The sequence below is a fragment of the Channa argus genome, chromosome 15, assembly GCF_033026475.1.
Source record: "Channa argus isolate prfri chromosome 15, Channa argus male v1.0, whole genome shotgun sequence".
NCBI classification, from domain to species: domain Eukaryota; kingdom Metazoa; phylum Chordata; class Actinopteri; order Anabantiformes; family Channidae; genus Channa; species Channa argus.
In genome coordinates this window covers 16,659,419-16,678,461 of record NC_090211.1, presented here as the reverse complement: position 1 = coordinate 16,678,461, position 19,043 = coordinate 16,659,419, and the positions used below count along the sequence as shown (strand labels likewise).

At 36.5% G+C, this 19,043-nt stretch overlaps 1 protein-coding gene across 1 annotated transcript in view; it reads left to right on the top strand.

Annotated features, from left to right (window-relative positions):
* The first annotated feature begins 4,161 nt into the window (after positions 1-4,161).
* Positions 4,162-19,043, top strand: part of LOC137100103 (hemicentin-1-like) — a 59,689-nt gene continuing 44,807 nt past the window's right edge. The window contains exons 1-2 of the mRNA XM_067477741.1: positions 4,162-4,330; positions 6,148-6,447. Coding sequence (XP_067333842.1) covers positions 4,312-4,330; positions 6,148-6,447 — 319 coding nt within the window. The 5' untranslated portion in view covers positions 4,162-4,311. The remainder of the gene's footprint in view (positions 4,331-6,147; positions 6,448-19,043) is intronic.

The following is a 19,043-nucleotide window of genomic DNA, read 5'->3' as shown; positions in this document are numbered from 1 at the left end:
TTCCCTGAAGCAAGAAGAACATTTGTCAGTATATTTTTTGCATATCAGTATGTATCTAAGCATGAATTCAGCAGTCAAATGATGTTTCATCTTAGCTGTATTTAATCATTGCTCATTAACTCCATTATAGTCATTTTTGACTAAACCAATTTTGACGTTCATGTTTTTTTGCCTTTGTAAATATTCATACATACGAATACATAATACAAATAATATGTGTATATAATATAATAATTCTGAGTAACTTCAGAATTCATAAATCCAATCCATTGCAATCTCAGCTACTGCAATGTTACCAGCGGCATAATACAACCATATAATCAAATGATTTAAAATGCAGCAGCATGTCTCAGTTTTGATCCTCCAAAAAAGACACATCTCAAAGGTGCTGTTCAGTTATCTGCACTGAACAGCACCTGTCTACCTAAACACCCTCATCCAGGCCTACAGTCCTTATTGTTCATTGCACTTTGAATGGCATCTGGTGGTGCCTTCACCTACACAGCAAAACATCCCAAACAACTGTGCCACAGTGGTGGAATGAGCTACCAAACTCTGCACACTCTGCAGCCTCACCCCCAATATTCAAAATGTTCCGAGTATATAAACTGAAAAATCTACTTTTCCTATGTGTCCTATCTTGTACTTGTGTGACTTAGATTATTTGCTTTCTTTGTACCCCAAATGACTAACGTAAACACAGTGTGAATTATTTTCGCAATGTACATTATAGCACAAGGGGAAATAATTGCCAAATTGTAAAAAGCAGCAGTCAGTTGTCATTCTCTTCATCTTCATTGTTGCCTGCAACGTACAGGCTAAGTACAGAGAACTTACTGTGTACTTAGGAACAGCGGTGTACCTCCACAGTACCTATTACATATTTATTGTTACTTGATAACAATAACCAAACTTTGGTGAATAACAGGGTAACAAGATGAGAGTAAGTACAATACCTAACATGTCTCAACATCTGTTTATGTTCTATTGTGAATAAAATATGGGTTGATGAGATTTCTAAATCATCGTTTTACGCGTGTATTCTGAGCATGTTTTTATATTTTATAGTTTTATCAAACAAATATTAGCTTTTTGTGTTTTGTCATTTTGTATTTTCGGTTTTCAATTTCCTTCGTTTTTCTAAACATATCCTGCTTAGAAAGTAACTTCCCCCTCTCTCTGCACCGCTGGGAAAACACCTGCACCAGTGAAACTTCTTTGAGAGCTACAAGAACTACAAATAAACTTCATCGGAGTCAGGGACACGTCTGTCAGTGTCAGTGGATCCAGGTATGAATTCAGTGCTCAAATGATGAAAAAACAGAAGTTACTTAAAATGAAACCTTCACAGGTTTAAACACGCTTACTTCATTCTAAGGCTGAGCCTCTTTTGCTGCTCAGATCAGCATTTATTTGAAGCACTTTTGAAGTTCATATTTTAGTGGTGCTTCTACTGAAGTGCAAAGCTTCATAAGACGTCTTGAAGCTTGCAGGCCACTGAGGTCAGTAAAATAAGGGCTGTCTCCCATGAAGAATTAAGTTTAAAGTTGATATATTTAAAAGTCATCATTTTAGGGAAAGATTTGTCTCAGTTCAATTAAGGCGGGGCCTGTAGCTAAGTTGGTGAGGCAGTTGTTAATGGCCCACAGGGTCAGTCATTCAGTCCCATGCAGTGCCGGTCCCAAGCCCGGTAGAAATTGGGGAAGGTTGTGTCAGGAAGGGCATCAGGCATAAAGAAAACCTGTTCCAAATCTACATGCGGACAGTGATCCACTGTGGCGACCCTTCAGTTAAATTTCAATACCAATAGAGTGTGTAGTTCAATTGGCTCAGAGTGAATTAGAGTCTTGTGCTACTTCTAGCCTGTCCCTCCGCAGTCATTTCCTGAAGTTCCTTCATTTGTGTTCCTTCATTTTCACAAGCATAACTGGACTATTAGTACTGAATTTTGTATTTTCTGTGACATGGCTGTTATATGGCCATAGCTGGGTAGTCTTGGTCCATTTGACTTCCATTGACTTGGTTTACTTTACGTTTACTTTTTGTATATGCTATAAGCACTATTATTGTCATAGTTACAATGTCACATTTATTTGTTTAATCTAATATTTATTTCATATGCCAAGTGTTTCATTGAGACTTCAACTCCAGAGCAGAGGCTTACCACACAGTTTATGATAGTATATGTCTGTTAACAAGTTACAACAAAAATACAAGATGTACCGTTATATAAGTTCTTAATACTGTGGTCTCTTCAGCCAGTGAGAGTGGTTGCATTGACCATTGGCCAAATAAATGACCTCAAAAGGCTTCTAATGGCCACAGTGTGGGACACACCACAAAGACTGTGCTGACTGATGGCCCCCAACTGCCCCATACCAAGTGATGGTGTGTCCAAATGAGGCTCCTTTCAAGTATCCACAGCCAATTCCACCCCTATAATCTTGATTGGTGACCTCAGATGCCACCACAAACTTTCTGCCCTGTGTTCGGCTTTTACCTGCCTGTAAAACACCTGCAGTAAGTGTAAGACTGTTAGCCTAGTCCAACAGCACACAACTGTTCAATGGAATAACTGCACTTTATAAATTGGTAAATGTATGTTGTATTCTTGTCATATGGCTTAAGTGAAGGCAGCAAAGTGGTGGAGGGAATATTTCTGCTGCCTCACAACTACAAGGTCGCCATCCGTGGCCCTTCAATGTGGAGTTCTCCCCATACTTGCATGGGTTTCCTCTGGGGACTGCGGTTTCCTCCTCCATTCTGAATACATGTATGTTGGGTTAATTGGTGAATCTTAATTGCCTATACATGTGAATGGTTGTCCGTCTGTGTATGTCTCTCTGTGTTGACACTGCAGAAGGTCTACCACTGTAAAGGGTTGTGTATGTAAGGACCCAGGAGCTGGTGACAGCAAGGGTTTATTTAACAAAATCGACAAACAGAGTAACCAGAAGGGAAAAAACAAACAAACTAGGCAAATGGCGACAGAACACAATAGTGAACGTTAACACGTGAAAACAAATGATTGATAATTAGTGATAAGGAATTGAGAAGGGGAACGTTCAGGGATGAAATAGTGAAAAACAAAATGCAAACAAATTGGCAAACAAAGACCAACTAAAAGAAAACTAAACCAAACAGGATAAATCAGCTGAAATTAGGGTCTACACAGAAACCAGTTAACAGAGACAAAACAAAGAACCAGACACTAAACAAAGGACCAATACTACAAACAGAAGTGAACAAATGGGGACAAGCAAATGATCAACTCTAAATATTAAACACAACCAAGCAAAAACAGACAAACAAATGACTAAAGCCTAAATACTAATCAATCATTTGGAATGAACAGAGCATTAATAACCACTGGCTGTCTGGACATTAGGAAACCAATTCTACAAAGCAAAAAGTGTGTAGCCTATGGTTAATGAACTAAAATATTAGATAACTTAAGCATGGGCAGTATAGTTAATTGAGGTTGCAATGATCAATGAGGTGAGTATGTTCAAAGAATTACTTTTTATCTCCATCACCTAATATTTGGCTGAAATAAATATATCTTGTTGTGTGAACTTCATGCTGCATGAACTGGAGCTGACATGAGACTCTAATAAAGAGGAAGTGTTCATACAACTGTTGGAAAACACACTTGATATTATATAACCCAGACAGGAGATTACAATCTCAAGGGAAATGGTTTATAAATAGTAAGGTGGGAATTGTTTTGTCAGTAAAAACATTTCTCAGCTTGCTTTTTTAAGTATTTGTATTAGAAGTTGACAATAACGTAACACTGTGATTACTACTGGTACTTTGACTACTGGGGGAAAGGAACACAAGTCACAGTAACTTCTGGTGAGTAATCATTGAATATATTTTGTGTAAATGCGATTAAATATTTTTTCCCTTTTATTATAAAAAATGATGCTGGTTACAGGTTCACATAAACTATAACAGAATCTGGAAAAACAACAAAAGAAATTTAGGGTAAATGTTTATGTACAGGTTTAAAAATTAAGTATAATAAGTCCAATAAATTAGATGATACAAGCTGCTGGATGATTTTTGCATTGAAGTAATCATAAAATCAGTCACTGTGACTACTTCGACTACTGGGGAAAAGGAACAACAGTGACTGTCACATCAGGTAAAATCTGCCTTTATCACCCTCACATTCAACGTGTAAATATTACACTGTTTAAAATATGATATTTAGACCTCAGTGTCTAAAGGGGCTAGTTTTTGTATGTTGGATGTTGTGATATATTACACTGTGACTATGCTTTTGACTACTGGGGGAAAGGAACTATGGTCACCGTCACCTCAGGTATGTAATTTTATTGTTTCTGACAAGATAAAGAAATTTTTAATCGGAATCTCAAAAATATCTATTATCACTTTCATATGGTCACAAACATTGACGAGACAGCCAGCAGTAGTTTGTATTAGTCTAATGATTTAAACTCTTGCCTGTTTACTTCAGTCGGAGCAGAAATCTATGAACAGATGTATTTTTTAGTTTGATTCTAACTGTTGCCAAAAGCAAACAGTATGACACAGAGTGGTAGGATATTACAGTAAGGGGTTTTTGTGAGAAGTGGGAACTGAGTCTCTTAACTGTGACTACTGGGCTTTCGACTACTGGGGAAAAGGAACTATGGTAACAGTGTCATCAGGTAAGATTTATACCGTTTAAAATTCAGTACGGTTTGTGTCAGACTGTAAAATGTCATTTTTATGTTAGACTGTTTGTAGGACACAATAATAATGTTTATGGACATAGTAATACAGGTCAATAAATGGGTTTTAAAACTTAATGGAATTAGTTGGGTGACAAAATAGACTTTTGCGCTCATCAGCAGAAGATGTAGCCTTTTCATACGAACAACTAAGTAGATTCGGCACTGTGCTATGGTGTATTCGACTACTGGGGAAAAGGTACAACGGTAACTGTTTCATCAGGTAAGATTTATACCGTTTAAAATTCAGTACGGTTTGTGTCAGACTGTAAAATGTCATTTTTATGTTAGACTGTTTGTAGGACACAATAATAATGTTTATGGACATAGTAATACAGGTCAATAAATGGGTTTTAAAACTTAATGGAATTAGTTGGGTGACAAAATAGACTTTTGCGCTCATCAGCAGAAGATGTAGCCTTTTCATACGAACAACTAAGTAGATTCGGCACTGTGCTATGGTGTATTCGACTACTGGGGAAAAGGTACAACGGTAACTGTTTCATCAGGTAAGATTTATACCGTTTAAAATTCAGTACGCTTTGTGTCAGACTGTAAAATGTCATTTTTATGTTAGACTGTAGCCTCAAGTCAAGTCTCACTTTAAACCTAAAGTGCCAAACAGCAATATTCTTTGTAGGACACAATAATGGTATTTGTGGCCAGAGAAATAAATTCAGTAAATAGATTTTAAACCAAATGGGATTTATTAAGTCAGTAGTAGATGTAGCCTTTTCATACTAACAACTCTGCACTGTGCTTTCGACTACTGGGAAAATTGTACAATGGTAAATGTTTTATTAAGTAAGAAAACAATTTGACCTCACATATACAGTACAGTTAAATGCAAAAGTTTATATCTTATTTTGAAAAGGCAAAAAGATTAAAGATTTTTTTTCATCAAAATAATCTTTAGTTCACATTCAGCAAGTAGAAGTGTTTTTTTCGTTAAATATTTGTTAGTTCTTTTTTTAATAATTTATGAAGTGGGATGCAAACTTTAATTAATTAAACTTTAAAAAAATTAACATATTTTTAAAATAATGTGCCAGCGCAGTTAATGGATGTCTACTGACTTGACACTTTTCTTCTTTTGATAAAACAATCCAATAAATATTGTCAAACTATTGTAGACCTATTTATATATAAAATAACAAAATATACCAGTAATAATAATATTGACAGACATTATTCATCCACAAGCAGCGTCTTTAAAAATTGGCTATAGATCTATGTTGGATGTATGGATGGTACCTAAAATTTCCACACATAACATTTTATAAGGTAAATTCTTCATGCTGTGCATTTTTCTACTGAATAATTTCAAACTAATGCTTTGTGGGGGAAAAAAACCAAACAGTTATGATTTTATTATGGTATTTCAAACATTGTTTTTGTTTCTCAGCCACCACAACTGGACCAAGTGTGTTTCCTCTGATACAATGTGGCTCTGGGACCGGAGACACGGTCAATCTTGGCTGCCTCGCCACCGGCTTCACACCTTCCTCACTGACCTTCAAATGGACCAAAAACGGGTTGGCCCTGACGGACTTCATTAAGTACCCTGCAGTAGAGAAAAACAACTTCTATACGGGAGTCAGTCAGATCCAAGTGACCAGACAGGACTGGGAAAGTAGCCAACGTTTTAAATGCGCTGTGGAACATGTTGGCGGAAATGTACAGACTCCTGAGATCTTTCGACCAAGTAAGACACATGCTAAGTCCTTTATAATTTACTTTTTAGTAGTTGATTTGATTTCTAGCAGGTTTTAATTAGTCTTTAAATTTACTTTTAATAACACAATGTTGCCATGTACAAGCAGTTTGATATACATCCCTTAAATAATATATTTTTATGGCTGGCTAATCTTAGTAAAATAAGGTGAACACAGTATTAAATAGAAAAGATTTAATCAAAAAATATTTTACATTTTTTTCTTTAACTTAAACTTAAGAATATAAACTATAATGGCAGAATATTTTCATATAGGATAATTAACCTTATGCCAATAAAAAAATTGAATTTCAACAATGGAATAATTATTCAATTATTTTATTATAATATATGTGTATAGCACAGTGTAGCAAAATGCTTTTTTTAGCAGTTGATTTAAATTTTCTAATTTCTATTATCAGATAATTATTGCAGAATTTGATCATTTCTTTTGAAATTGTGCAGCGTTTCCTAGTGTCACAACACCAAGTAAGCCAGATGCTAAGTGCTTTTTAAATGACTTTTTAGCTGTTAATTTGATTTTAATTCGTTTTTATTGCAAAACTGATCATTTATTTTGAAATTATGCAGCGTTTCCTAGTGTCACAACACCAAGTAAGCCAGATGCTAAGTGCTTTTTAAATGACTTTTTAGCTGTTAATTTGATTTTAATTCGTTTTTATTGCAAAACTGATCATTTATTTTGAAATTATGCAGCGTTTCCTAGTGTCACAACACCAAGTAAGCCAGATGCTAAGTGCTTTTTAAATGACTTTTTAGCTGTTAATTTGATTTTAATTCGTTTTTATTGCAAAACTGATCATTTATTTTAAAATTATGCAGCATTTCCTAGTGTCACACCGCCAAGTAAGCCAGATGCTAAGTGCTTTTTAAATGACTTTTTAGTAGTTGAACAGAATTCTAGCAGGTTTTAATTGCAGATTTGATCATATATTTATAAACTGTACAACAATTTTAAGGTTTTTAAATTCACTTTTAATAACACAACGTTGCTACGTACAAGCAGTTTGGTGAAATTACCTTAAATAATGTATATTTATATAGGCTGGCTATTCTGAGTAAACTGAGATGAACACATTATTAAACTGAATAGATTTAGTCAAAGAAATGTTTTTGGTTTTTTTGCTTGCCTTGTACCTCACTTGTAAGTGGCTTTGAATAAAAGCGTCTGCTAAATAGTTAAATGGAAATGGAAATGAACCCAGGCTCAGGGTGGGCGACCATCTGCCTTGAACAGTTAGGGGGAGCGGAAAGTGGAGAGAGAAAAGAAAAAAGCAACAACAAAACATTGGGCAGGTTAAAAGGACCAGCAGTTTGATTACAGCAAACTTATAGGGCCTTTGGTACATAGCCTGTTTCTAAACATAGTTTATTTTATCTAATTCAAATGTGTCTATTGAGGTTAAAACATCCTTGAGCAGTCTAGTTGAAAGTTATTGATGAATCTAGCACTGTGTTAATATTTGGGGGGAGGATGTGGTGAAATTGCTGCTCAGAATTCAGGGAATACTACATTCAACAGATCTATGGCTCTTATTCAGACTATGGGGTTGTTCATATTTTCAAAAAAACCTTTTAAATGCTCCATAAATCATGTTGGAAATTCCTAATCTCTGACAGTGCAGTATGTATGTAATTTTCAAATTTTAATTGGCTAACATGTTTCTCTAAATTGTTGTCCACCACAGTTATCTTTTATCTATGAATGTTCTGATTAAATATTTTAGCATTATATATTTTTATATGTCTATAATTCTACTTGTTTCTCACCACAGCACCTCCAAACGTGAATTTAGTGTCAGTGCCAAGTGAAAACTCACAGGCTATGATGTGTATGATTGAGGATGGTCATGGTGGAACGCTAAATTCATTTAAATGGAAAAAGAACGGTGTAAAGGTGGATGACTTCATTTCAAGTACAATCCAGAAAATTGGAGACTCACACTCAGCTGTCAGTGTCCTGAAGGTCAAGAACACAGAGTGGGACAGTAAAGCTGTTTATACCTGTGAGGTGACTTACCAAGGACAGACGTATACGAAAAAAGTCTCAAAAGGTAACATTTTATTGCAGTTAATATTAATAAATAATGACTTAAAACAGTACAAACTGAACCTTGAGATACAGTAAATGGAATGACATCAATATAAAGTCTCCAGGTTTTCTGATCACCCAGATGTTAGAAAACAGCTGTCGGCCACTTTCCTCTCTTGCTGTCCCTCATGTAGGTCCAATCACTGTGACACTGAACCAACCAAGTCCCAAAGAAATGTTTAACAACAACCAGACAGTGCTGGACTGTGTCATCACTGGACAGGACAAGGCTGTTGTGGATGAAATTGAAATCACATGGAAAATTGATGGTGAAAATGTGACTGGCCAAACTGGTGTAGCAACATCTGAAGACGGTCAGTACAGAAAAACCAGCACGATGACTCGTAGTCACACTGAGTGGAAGGCAGCCAAGAAAGTGAGCTGTTCTGCTGTTAGAGAAGATATGACACCAATTGTCCAAGAGCTGACTGTCAACAAAGGAGGTATGTTAGTGAGTGAAAATCTGCTCTGTGGGAGGCAGCCAACTTACACACACAAATATTTATAATCTAATAATCTAACATTTATACACTGTATCTTTCTCCCTGGTGAACTAAATGTTTCTTTCAGATGGCAGTGAGCCAAAAGTGACAGTCTTAATAGAGGAGATAAAGCCATCTGAGGTCACTGTGGTGTGTCTGGTCTTCAGTTCTGTGCTGCAGGATTATTACATCGCCTGGTCAGAACTAAAAGACAATGTCTCTGGAAACTATGTTAATGGCATCAACTTCCCAGAACAGAAAACTCCAAAGGGTTATTTAGTTACAAGTGTTTACACAACCACCAACAAAGAATCGGAAAAAAAAGTGTTCAACTGCAACGTCTGGCCTGCAGGCAGGAATGAGGCCATGACACCACATGGAGTGTCTCTATCCCAGGGTAACTCACATGAATGTGACAAATGATAACTTGAGCTCTAAATGTGGTGTTTTGTGCTAATAATTTGTTCTGTGTCTATTTGTACTCTGTGCCATGGGAACCCGTGCACTCTGTGATGTTGCGTTTGTCATATTTGTTTATTCTGTCATTGTCACATTGTCAAACAGCTTGATGTTGTTCTGTTTTAAATAAATGTTGCATGAAGACTCTTTGTTTCATGTTATTGAATGATTCTGGCGTTTTAAAACTAAAGAAAAACCCACATATGGGAGTGATCAAGTGCAAAAGATCAAGTGCAATATTAGTAATCAATATTTATGAGAGACAGTATCTACTGTATATTATCTCAATAACACATACAGTAGACTCACGCACACACACACACACACACACACACTCTCCTCATCTAACCAGCTATACTGTCTTATCCATAGGTTATCCCAAACTGTGTATCTCCATAGAGGATAACGGTGAAGAAGATGAGTTCAGCAGTCTGTGGTCCACAGCCTCCTCCTTCATATTCCTCTTCATATCTTCTCTTTTCTATAGCATGATATTCAGCCTGGTCAAGGTAAACAAGCAGGCTTTCACTTCACTTCAGTAAGAATAGTTGAGAATTGTTTGACCTGGTACATTGATCTATATAAAATAAAACCCTGTCAACCATAAAAATGCTAACATAAACATGAAGGCACTTTAAAAAAACAAACAAACAAACAAATAAAAAAAAAATATTTGGTGTCTGTATAAAATTTTCCACAGACAAAAATGTGCGGTAGACAAATGGACTTAAATATGTCTCAAATCTATACAAATATGTAGAAAGAAACCCTGTTAATCCATGTACTGGCATTCTTTCCAGGTTTGTTCAGTTTGTGAATTAACAAGAGCAAAGTACAAAAAATAATAATGTAATAATGTAATAATGTGTAATTGATATCATTTTTACGATGTCCAGGTGCACAGTGATAAACAGTAAAACTACATACTGTTATGAACATTTCAATTATTTGTGTGTCAATTCTCCAGCTGCATGAAAATTCAAGGGATCAAACCTTATTGCTGTTTTAGAACTCTTTTGACATATTTTTTTACTTTTCTGGTATTTCAGATGAAGAGACCATAGAGGATGAAATAAATCCACAACATAAACAACATCACTGGACTTCTAGTTCTTCATATTAAAAAACAAAAAAACAAAAACCACACAAGAAACAAAAACAACTATAGGACTAAAAATCTGCTAAACTACACAGTCATCATATAATTCTGTCATTGATAAAAGATTTATTCTGTAAACAATATTATATGATACATAATTTTAACTGCAGTTCTTAATTTTTATATGGATATAAGTTTCTGCATTTGATACTTTTGTTACATTAAGAACTTTTTATCACTGTTTTGATCATTTTTAATCTCTAAAGTGTGAAGTTTAACTTTTTCATATGTAAATAAATTGTACTCTAATAGAAACACGTCTCTTGTGTATGTTTTTCTTTTGACATTTAGTTTAAAAAAGTACTTGCTTTTCAGGATTTGTAGTTTTGTTGATTGTATTTGCTTTTATCATAAATAACCCTTGGACAGACAAACATAAATTAAAAGATTTGTGAATATGAGACACAGTGTGATTACGACAAGCTTACGAAGCTTTTTAGGATTTTGTTCTCTTTTCAGTTACAATACTTGGTTCTAAGAACGTATAAAGTCAACATACTGTAAACGTCTGTTAGACTCAGATGGTTTCAGTTTCCTGCTGTTTCTAAGCATATCATCTTTAGAGCTTCACTTCCCTTTCTCTCTGCACCACTGGGAAAACACCTGTGATAGTGAAACGTACCAGAACTACAAATAAACCTCCTCAAAGCGAGAAGTGCATCTGTCAGTATATTCTTTGCATACCAGGATGTACCCAAGCATGGGTTCACTAGTCAAATGATGTTTCATCTTAATTGTATTTATTCATTACTCATGTACTCCGTTATTACAGTCATTTTTACCAAAGCAATTTTGAAGTTCGTGTTGATGTATTCCTTTGTAAATATTCATACATTACAATATAATAAATAAAATGCTACAAAATGAACAGGCTGTATGTTCGGTACTCTAATTTGAAACGTAATACCTCGACATCTATGTCACTCATTATTTGCCTAAATTTCTTTTCTTTTTTTTTAATTAACATAAAAAATATTTTATTCTCACGGTGGTATTGTAATTGCGACAGATGAAACTAGCAGTATTCGGTAATGCCATTAGTTAATGTGCCTTTTAATTTTCTTTAACACTAATATTTTAAAAGTTTTATAAGCAGTAATAGAAACACTTTTTCACAACTCAAGGTTATTTATTTAACATACAAAAGATAAGATATAAGATACATACAGGTTGGAAATCTTGACCAGTCTCCTCAGTCATGTTAAAAAGTAACAAAAATAGCAGAAACAAGGCAAAAGATTGCACATATTTCCATTCTGGAAAAACTTGTCTGTTGCTCTTCCTGTAGTTTCTTCCATTTCTTATTTAATCATTTTTTTTAACCATCTTAGGGTCTAAGGACAGAGGATGTTGTATAGAAAGTGAATCCAATTAAGTCAAATTTGGAATTTGGAATTGGGTTATATATAAATAAAACTTATGAAACTCAATAAACTAAAGAGAGGAGCTGATGATCCTCTCTGCAGTCTTAACCTCCCACTGGGAAGTTGTTGCGTGGTGTTGCCAAATCATACAGGGATCCCGACAGTCAGGATGCTCTGCACAAGTCCTCTATGGGCCTGTGTGAAGAGTAGAAAGCTCAGTCCAGAATTTTCCAGACTGCTGATAAAACAGAGTCACTGTGCCGGCGCCTTCTCACTCTCACTGTGGGGTTAGTGGACCATGTCCGATTCCTGATGGTGTGCAACTTTAGGAAAACAAACAACCTTCTCTAACTCAGACCCATTTATGGTTACAGATATCTTGACCTAAAATCCAAAATGAGCTTTTTATGTCGGTGAAGGTTCTCAGTCATCAAAGTTTGAGTCATGTCAGTTGGACTACTTTCTGCTTGGTTTGAAACGTTTCGCTACTCATTCAAGCAGCGTATGCAGTCCAATGCAGTAAAGAGTGAGCTCTACATTGGAGAAACCAAACAGCCTCTTTACAAGAGGACTGCCCACCACGGGAGAAGCAAAAACCTCAGGACCAGAATCAGCAGTGTACCTACAGCTAAAGATTCCTTCCAAGGGGGATAAAGAGTCAGGATCTCTACATCCGTATGTCCTCCTCTACTATCCACCTGATCAGGCCAAGTGAGAATCAAAGGCTGCTCTGGAGGATGTATGCGTCCCTCTGGATAAAGAGCTCTTTAGTTTTTCCTGTGTTCAGGACCAGCTGTCCGTATGGGTGTCATTGTTGCTGAAGAGTCGTATCATCTGTAAATCTGAATATGAAACAGTTGTTTCTGTGTACAGTGAGAACAGGACTTCAACAGCAGCTCTGCAGGGTTTCTGTTGAGCTCAGCCAGCATCCTGTTTCCTATCCCCACCACAAGTGGCCTGTCTAAAAAGTACAGTACACAATCACAGATGGAAGTAAGCAACAGGCCTTGTAGCCATGTATGTGTGTTTTAAATTTGAGTTTCACTTTCAACATCTAATATGTTGTTTATGTTCTATTGTGAATACAATATGGGTTGATTGAGATTTTACACACCGTCCCAACTTTTTTATATATAACCCCAATTCCAAAAAAGTTGGACCATCAGCGCAGAGATTAGTTGCCAGGACTCAAGTATCAAACATTTTCTCTGTTGTTGTAACAGGAAACAACATTTTCTCTGTTGTTGTAGAGACTCCACTTATGGAAATGTAAAAACAATGCCTTTTTTAACCTGAGGAGGGAGGTCTTTGAAATCTCTCTGTTTCATATAAACACAACACCAGCAACAGTCATACATTGTGGCAGAAAACAAGGCCAGTTTAATAGAATTCTGCAAATTTTGGAAAGATTAAAAAGCACAGAAATACTGTGCAAATATATAAGAAAAGAAAAAAGATGATTTCATTGAGTTTATTTGTGTTTGTTACTTTTCACGGTAAGAAAATAATTTGGACTTAATTAATTTTGTTTGTAGTTTGTTCGTTTGTTGGTTGGTTTTTAATGTCACAGATTTAGTGAGTGATGATGATCTTTCTTTGCTTAAAGGATTTTGTAGTGGGGTCAAACTGGACCAGTCTCCCTCTGAGATGAAAAGACCTGGAGAGACAGTGAAGATGTCATGTGTCATATCTGGGTTTGATATGTCAACATACTACATTCACTGGATACAACAGAAACCAGGAAAAGCTCTGAAGTGGATTGGGAGGATAATTGCAGGTTCGAACTCTCGTGAATATGGCAATTCATTTCAAAGTCGTTTCACCATGACTCGAGAGCTGTCCAGCAGCTCTCACTTCCTCGAGATCAAGAGTCTGACAGCAGAAGATTCTGCTGTTTACTTCTGTGCTCGAACACACATTCCCTGAAGGCAGTGGTGCGGCTGTACAAAAACATTCCCAGACAGCAAGAAGAAATGCAATTTCAGTGACATCTGGTTTTCTCACCACCTGCAAAAGCACCTTGATATTTTCACACTGAATATATTTGACTAAAAACTGATGCCAAAATATTTGTTTCATCATGATGCTAAAACAATTAGTAATGGATATTCTTTTACTTGTCTAACCAATAATTAAATCTGAATCACCACATTTCTAAATACAAACCATAAATTACATCAGATTATGCAGAAAGACATTGGAAACATTTGATCTTAGAGCAAACTAAGGCTGAATAACACGAGAACTAGAAAGGTGGACATCAACAACCTTAAATGTAATCGAAATTCCTTTTAGTGGTATAAACATTTGTATGATGTGGTAAGTTAACAATAAAAAAGCTATTTTGTATGCTAATCACTCAGTGTTTGTGTAAGATTGCAACACAAACACGGGGATTCATAAGCAAGAGCCAACACGGGACAGGAAGTGGGGAAGAATATTTATTAACAATAATAGAAACTCAAACTTTCACTACGCAGCTACAGGAAATAAAACAAAACAGAAAACACTCCCTAGGACGTAATAAACTATTCTAGAGAAACACTTTAGAAAACAAAAATGCTCAATGCTCCGGGTGGGCACGGGGCGGTTGGTGGAGGGCATGAGTGGCAAATCCCAAGCCACGGGATTGATTATTTTGGAGATAGTAAAGGGGCCTACAAACCAGGGTGCCAACTTCTTATTTTCTGTTTATATATATATATAGCCGAAAGCCACACCCTGTCTCTTACCTTATACTGAGGAGCCAGGGACCTCTTCTTGTTGGCATACCAGGCTAACCTCGGTTGTCCGTTTCTTACTCGCTGGTAACCGTAAGCTGCTTCAAACAGCGAGCATCCTAATGAAGATGAATATAGAGAGTTGTGCATATTCCAACCAGGCGAGTTGTTGAGCCCAAGGCAAAGGATTATGCCTTGAGTGAACTGTCAATATAATCCTGCATAGCTTCTTTCTCAGGCTGGGAAAGTGAATAAACAGGACCCGGGGGGCATGGTGCCAGGCAACAATTCAATGGCACAATGGTAAGGTCTGTGTGGATGTAAGGATGTGGCACGCTCCTTCCTAAACACTTTAGCTAAGTCATGATAGTCAGAGGGAATTCTAGACAGTTCAGTGGGTTCATCAGGTTTACTTCTAATATTACTAGGACGATACTCAGCAGCACATAAGCAGTTAGCCAGACAGAAGCGACTCCAGCCACAAACGACCACCGTTTGTGATGGTTGCCAGATACCGTTACTTTAACAGGCCTAGTAACAAACTGAATGTGGTGAGTGACACAATTATCAAGTGCTTTTACCTGAAGCTTGGCAGAAAGTTCCTCTACCTCCAGACCCAACAGATGAACTTAAAGTTTCATGAAGTTGGCATCAGAGCTGGAGTCAATAAAGGCAATACACTGGTTGGATCCCAGAGGACCAGTGATGAAGGCATACCCAGCATGCTTAGTGTATATTTAAAAATAGGTGCTTGATAGAAAATGTATTCTCTTGTTTCAGTGGGTATGATCAAATGTCAGTTCAGCTCCACCTTTCCATAACCCTCAGCCATTACTGTCAGGATTTGTGCATAAAGGGGGGGGCTAAGTGAAGAGATGATGAGAGTAGGTGATGAAAAAGGGACTTTTACTGTATTCTGAGTGCAATAAAGGACAGAATCACTCCTATAAGGAAGACAGAAGAAGCCATGGTACAGGAAAGTCAGAATAACAAACACAACTGTGGCACAGGAAGGTAGAGCGGTTGTCCACCAATCTCACAATCATTGGTTCAATCCCTGGCTCCTCCGGTCACATGTCGAAGTGTCCTTGAGCAAGACACTGAACCCCAACTTAGTTGCTCCCGGTGAGTGTTGGCCAGCTGCATAGCAGCTCCCCCATCGGTGTATGAATGTGTGTGTGATTGTGAGTGTGAATGGGTAAATAAGAAGCAGTGTAAAGCGCTTTGAGTGCCAATAGGTAGAAAAGCGCTATATAAGTGCAGACCATTAAGTGCAGACCATTTACCAATGAATATGAACAAAAAACACATAAACATGAGCCAGGGAAAACAGACACAAGACAGGGCTAGTGAACTAAAGATGAACACAAAAAACTAGACCGGGGAAACTATTTAAAGGGTGTCTAGAGGAAGCTAAAGAATCTAAGCAGTAGGGGAAGCAAGTGAATCTAGGGCTGGGCTGGAGACCAGACCTGAAACCTGGGAGCAGGTTTGAGGACAGCCAGGTGGTCATCCCATTCAGCAGCCCATAGGGTGTCAACCGACTCCGGATCGGCCTGAGGTGCAGATGGGTAGTCAGCCAACAAAGACAAACCAAGAGCAGACATTATGGTGGGCTTAGGAACAAGCTCACCCTGTGACCAGGAACAGGCAGGTCAAAGTCTGAAAGGCAAAGTGTTAGTCGAAAAATTTAAATAAGGATAAAAAAAAAAAGGTTGGGTTTGATACTATACTTCACATTGGACACAAACTATTTGCTTAATGAAAATGAAAATTGTGTCTTTGAAATGACCACTCCTGAAATCTCTCAAAATATTCATTGGTTTATTCTAAATAGGTTTATTCAAAAACAACAAGAAAGGACAGGACATTGTAGTTCACTATATCTTTTAAACCAAGACAACAATTAATTATATTTATGTTTAAGTTTGAGTCTGATATACATTCTATCCTAACATATCAATTATGATTATTTAAGTCAATCCAGTAAGCCCCACCCCCTAAAAATTAATACATTTCAATAAAAATATTAAATATGAGTGATGGAATTGGATGGAGCCATAAGTGCCTGTTCCCCTAAAAGGCCTGTTAATTCTCACTTTAATAGCAGTGCTGGACAATATACGGTTTCGTCCCGGGTATCGGTTGTGATTTTTTTGGAGGATATGGATTCATTGTATACCACCATGTATAATATCTCACACACACAGCTCTGATGATTCTGTATAGCAAAGTGTATTAAATTGCCACTGCAAGCATTATGGAACACAGTTCAGTGTGTGTGTGAGGGGGGCAACCTACTGATTGGCCTATTCTTCTTATTTGTGGTTCTAAGAGTTTATATGTTTATAACACAACTTACTCTCTTTAAAGGTGAAAAGCAGATGGCACATAATTATTTGTGCCACATCAAGTTGTTACACTAATAGCTGTGAGCTCACAAAATTACACGTCCGGATTGCTAGGTAGCTTCTTGGTAGTTAGCAAGAGCGTATAACCATCTGCTAACAGCGGGGACAGGCTCTCTATATGGCTACATTAGATAAAAGAAAAGAAAAAAAAGTAATGTACCAGAAGGATTTGTACCCAAAAGAGGTACAAACCCAAAGCAGATGAAAATACCAGACTTGAAAATGAAATACTGAAATGAAAATACTTTAATCAAAGTTCTCTATATTTCAAAGGATAATAAAAATGTGCATTAAAATTGAAAAAGTTATACAGTATTAAGAGGTATTTTACTATTTAAATGCATTGCTTAAAGGACGTATTGTGCATAATTCTTGCCTTTCAAAATGATACTAATATTATCTGATACCGATACTGATTATCACTGCACACATTGTTAATTAATCTGAAATCATTTGGCAAAATGATAAACAAAGGTCACTAGAACTTGTGAACAACCTGTAAAGGCAGTCAGCACAGCAAAACCAGCATGCTGACTCATAGTTCCACTGAATTAAAGGGAGTTAAAGAAGACTGTCTTACAGCTTGAGAGGTGTGGTGACTGCTTCAGATGAATGTTGGATGAGACTTTTGAAGACACTTTTGTTCACGAATGAGTGGTCTTCTACTTTCCTCCTTTGATATTTTGTTTTCCTGAGTTTTGTTCTAACCAGGTACTTTATAGCACAGTGAAAGATGAAAATCAATATTTGATATATCATGGTTTTTAACTTGGTTTTAAAAAGTTTAACAAAAAAACTAAATATTTTAGGCTGTGGTCAGTAACAGGCTATTGATTTAGGAAAAGCTAGATTGTATATTTTAGTATAAAATACATTGTTGTGGAGGCTTTCTGTGGAGCATTTTACGAGCGTAGACCCAAATTGTGAACCAGAAGCACACTGTACAAATACAGTTCAGGTTGTGTCTAGATGCTTTAGGATGGTTTCTGCACCAGACATGTGTGACACGTGATCCAAAACATGGGCAGTGTAGACAGCTAGATTGATTATAATAGAAGGGTTTTTGTGATACATGCATATTATGCCTGTAACAAAAATGTGGCTGACGACATCTGGCATAGAAACCATCTTGAAGAAAGAAAGTGCCCTCGCTTTCTGGACCTCTGGGACTGTACATGACAAATTAAGTAAACTTTCTACAAGGAAGAGACACATGTCAGTGTATTATTTCCATATTGTTGAACGTATCCAAGCATGATACAGCTCACACATGGACAGTATAAGAAACACAATAATTCTTGGTGAATTCAGGAAATGCTTTTTGTTTGTTTGTCTGTTTGTTTGGCATCTTTTTGTATGTAAAGCTTATGTTTTTGGCCTTTGTGGATTGAAATTTGCTTTTTTTTTTTTTGGTTTGGAAAAATAAAACTTTAGCCTGACCATGCTTGTGTGACAAAGTAAAAGCCATCAACAAAGTGTAAAGCTCTTATGAGTGAAGGTCAGGTTTTGTTTCCTGTTATTTTAAAACATATCTTTAGACTCACATCCTCCTCTCTCTGTGCCAATGGGATTGTGTGTGTAGAAACAATAAGAATTACAAATAAACTTCCATAAATGCACATATATGTGTGTGTGTAATTAGTTTATCTGCAAAAAACTTATTTACTCTACTTTACTCTTAACAATACTCACTTCAGTAATGCCATTGGTAGATTACAAATAAACAAAAATGTGTCAGCTTATGTACTTACAGTTTTGGTGATTGAATTTTATGCTTCATTTTTTGTTTACCCACTGGTGACAACATATATAAAGTAGGTGCTCTCATGTTATGGTGCAGCAAACAGTGTTTGGTTTTTGTATTGGGGTTCATCACTGT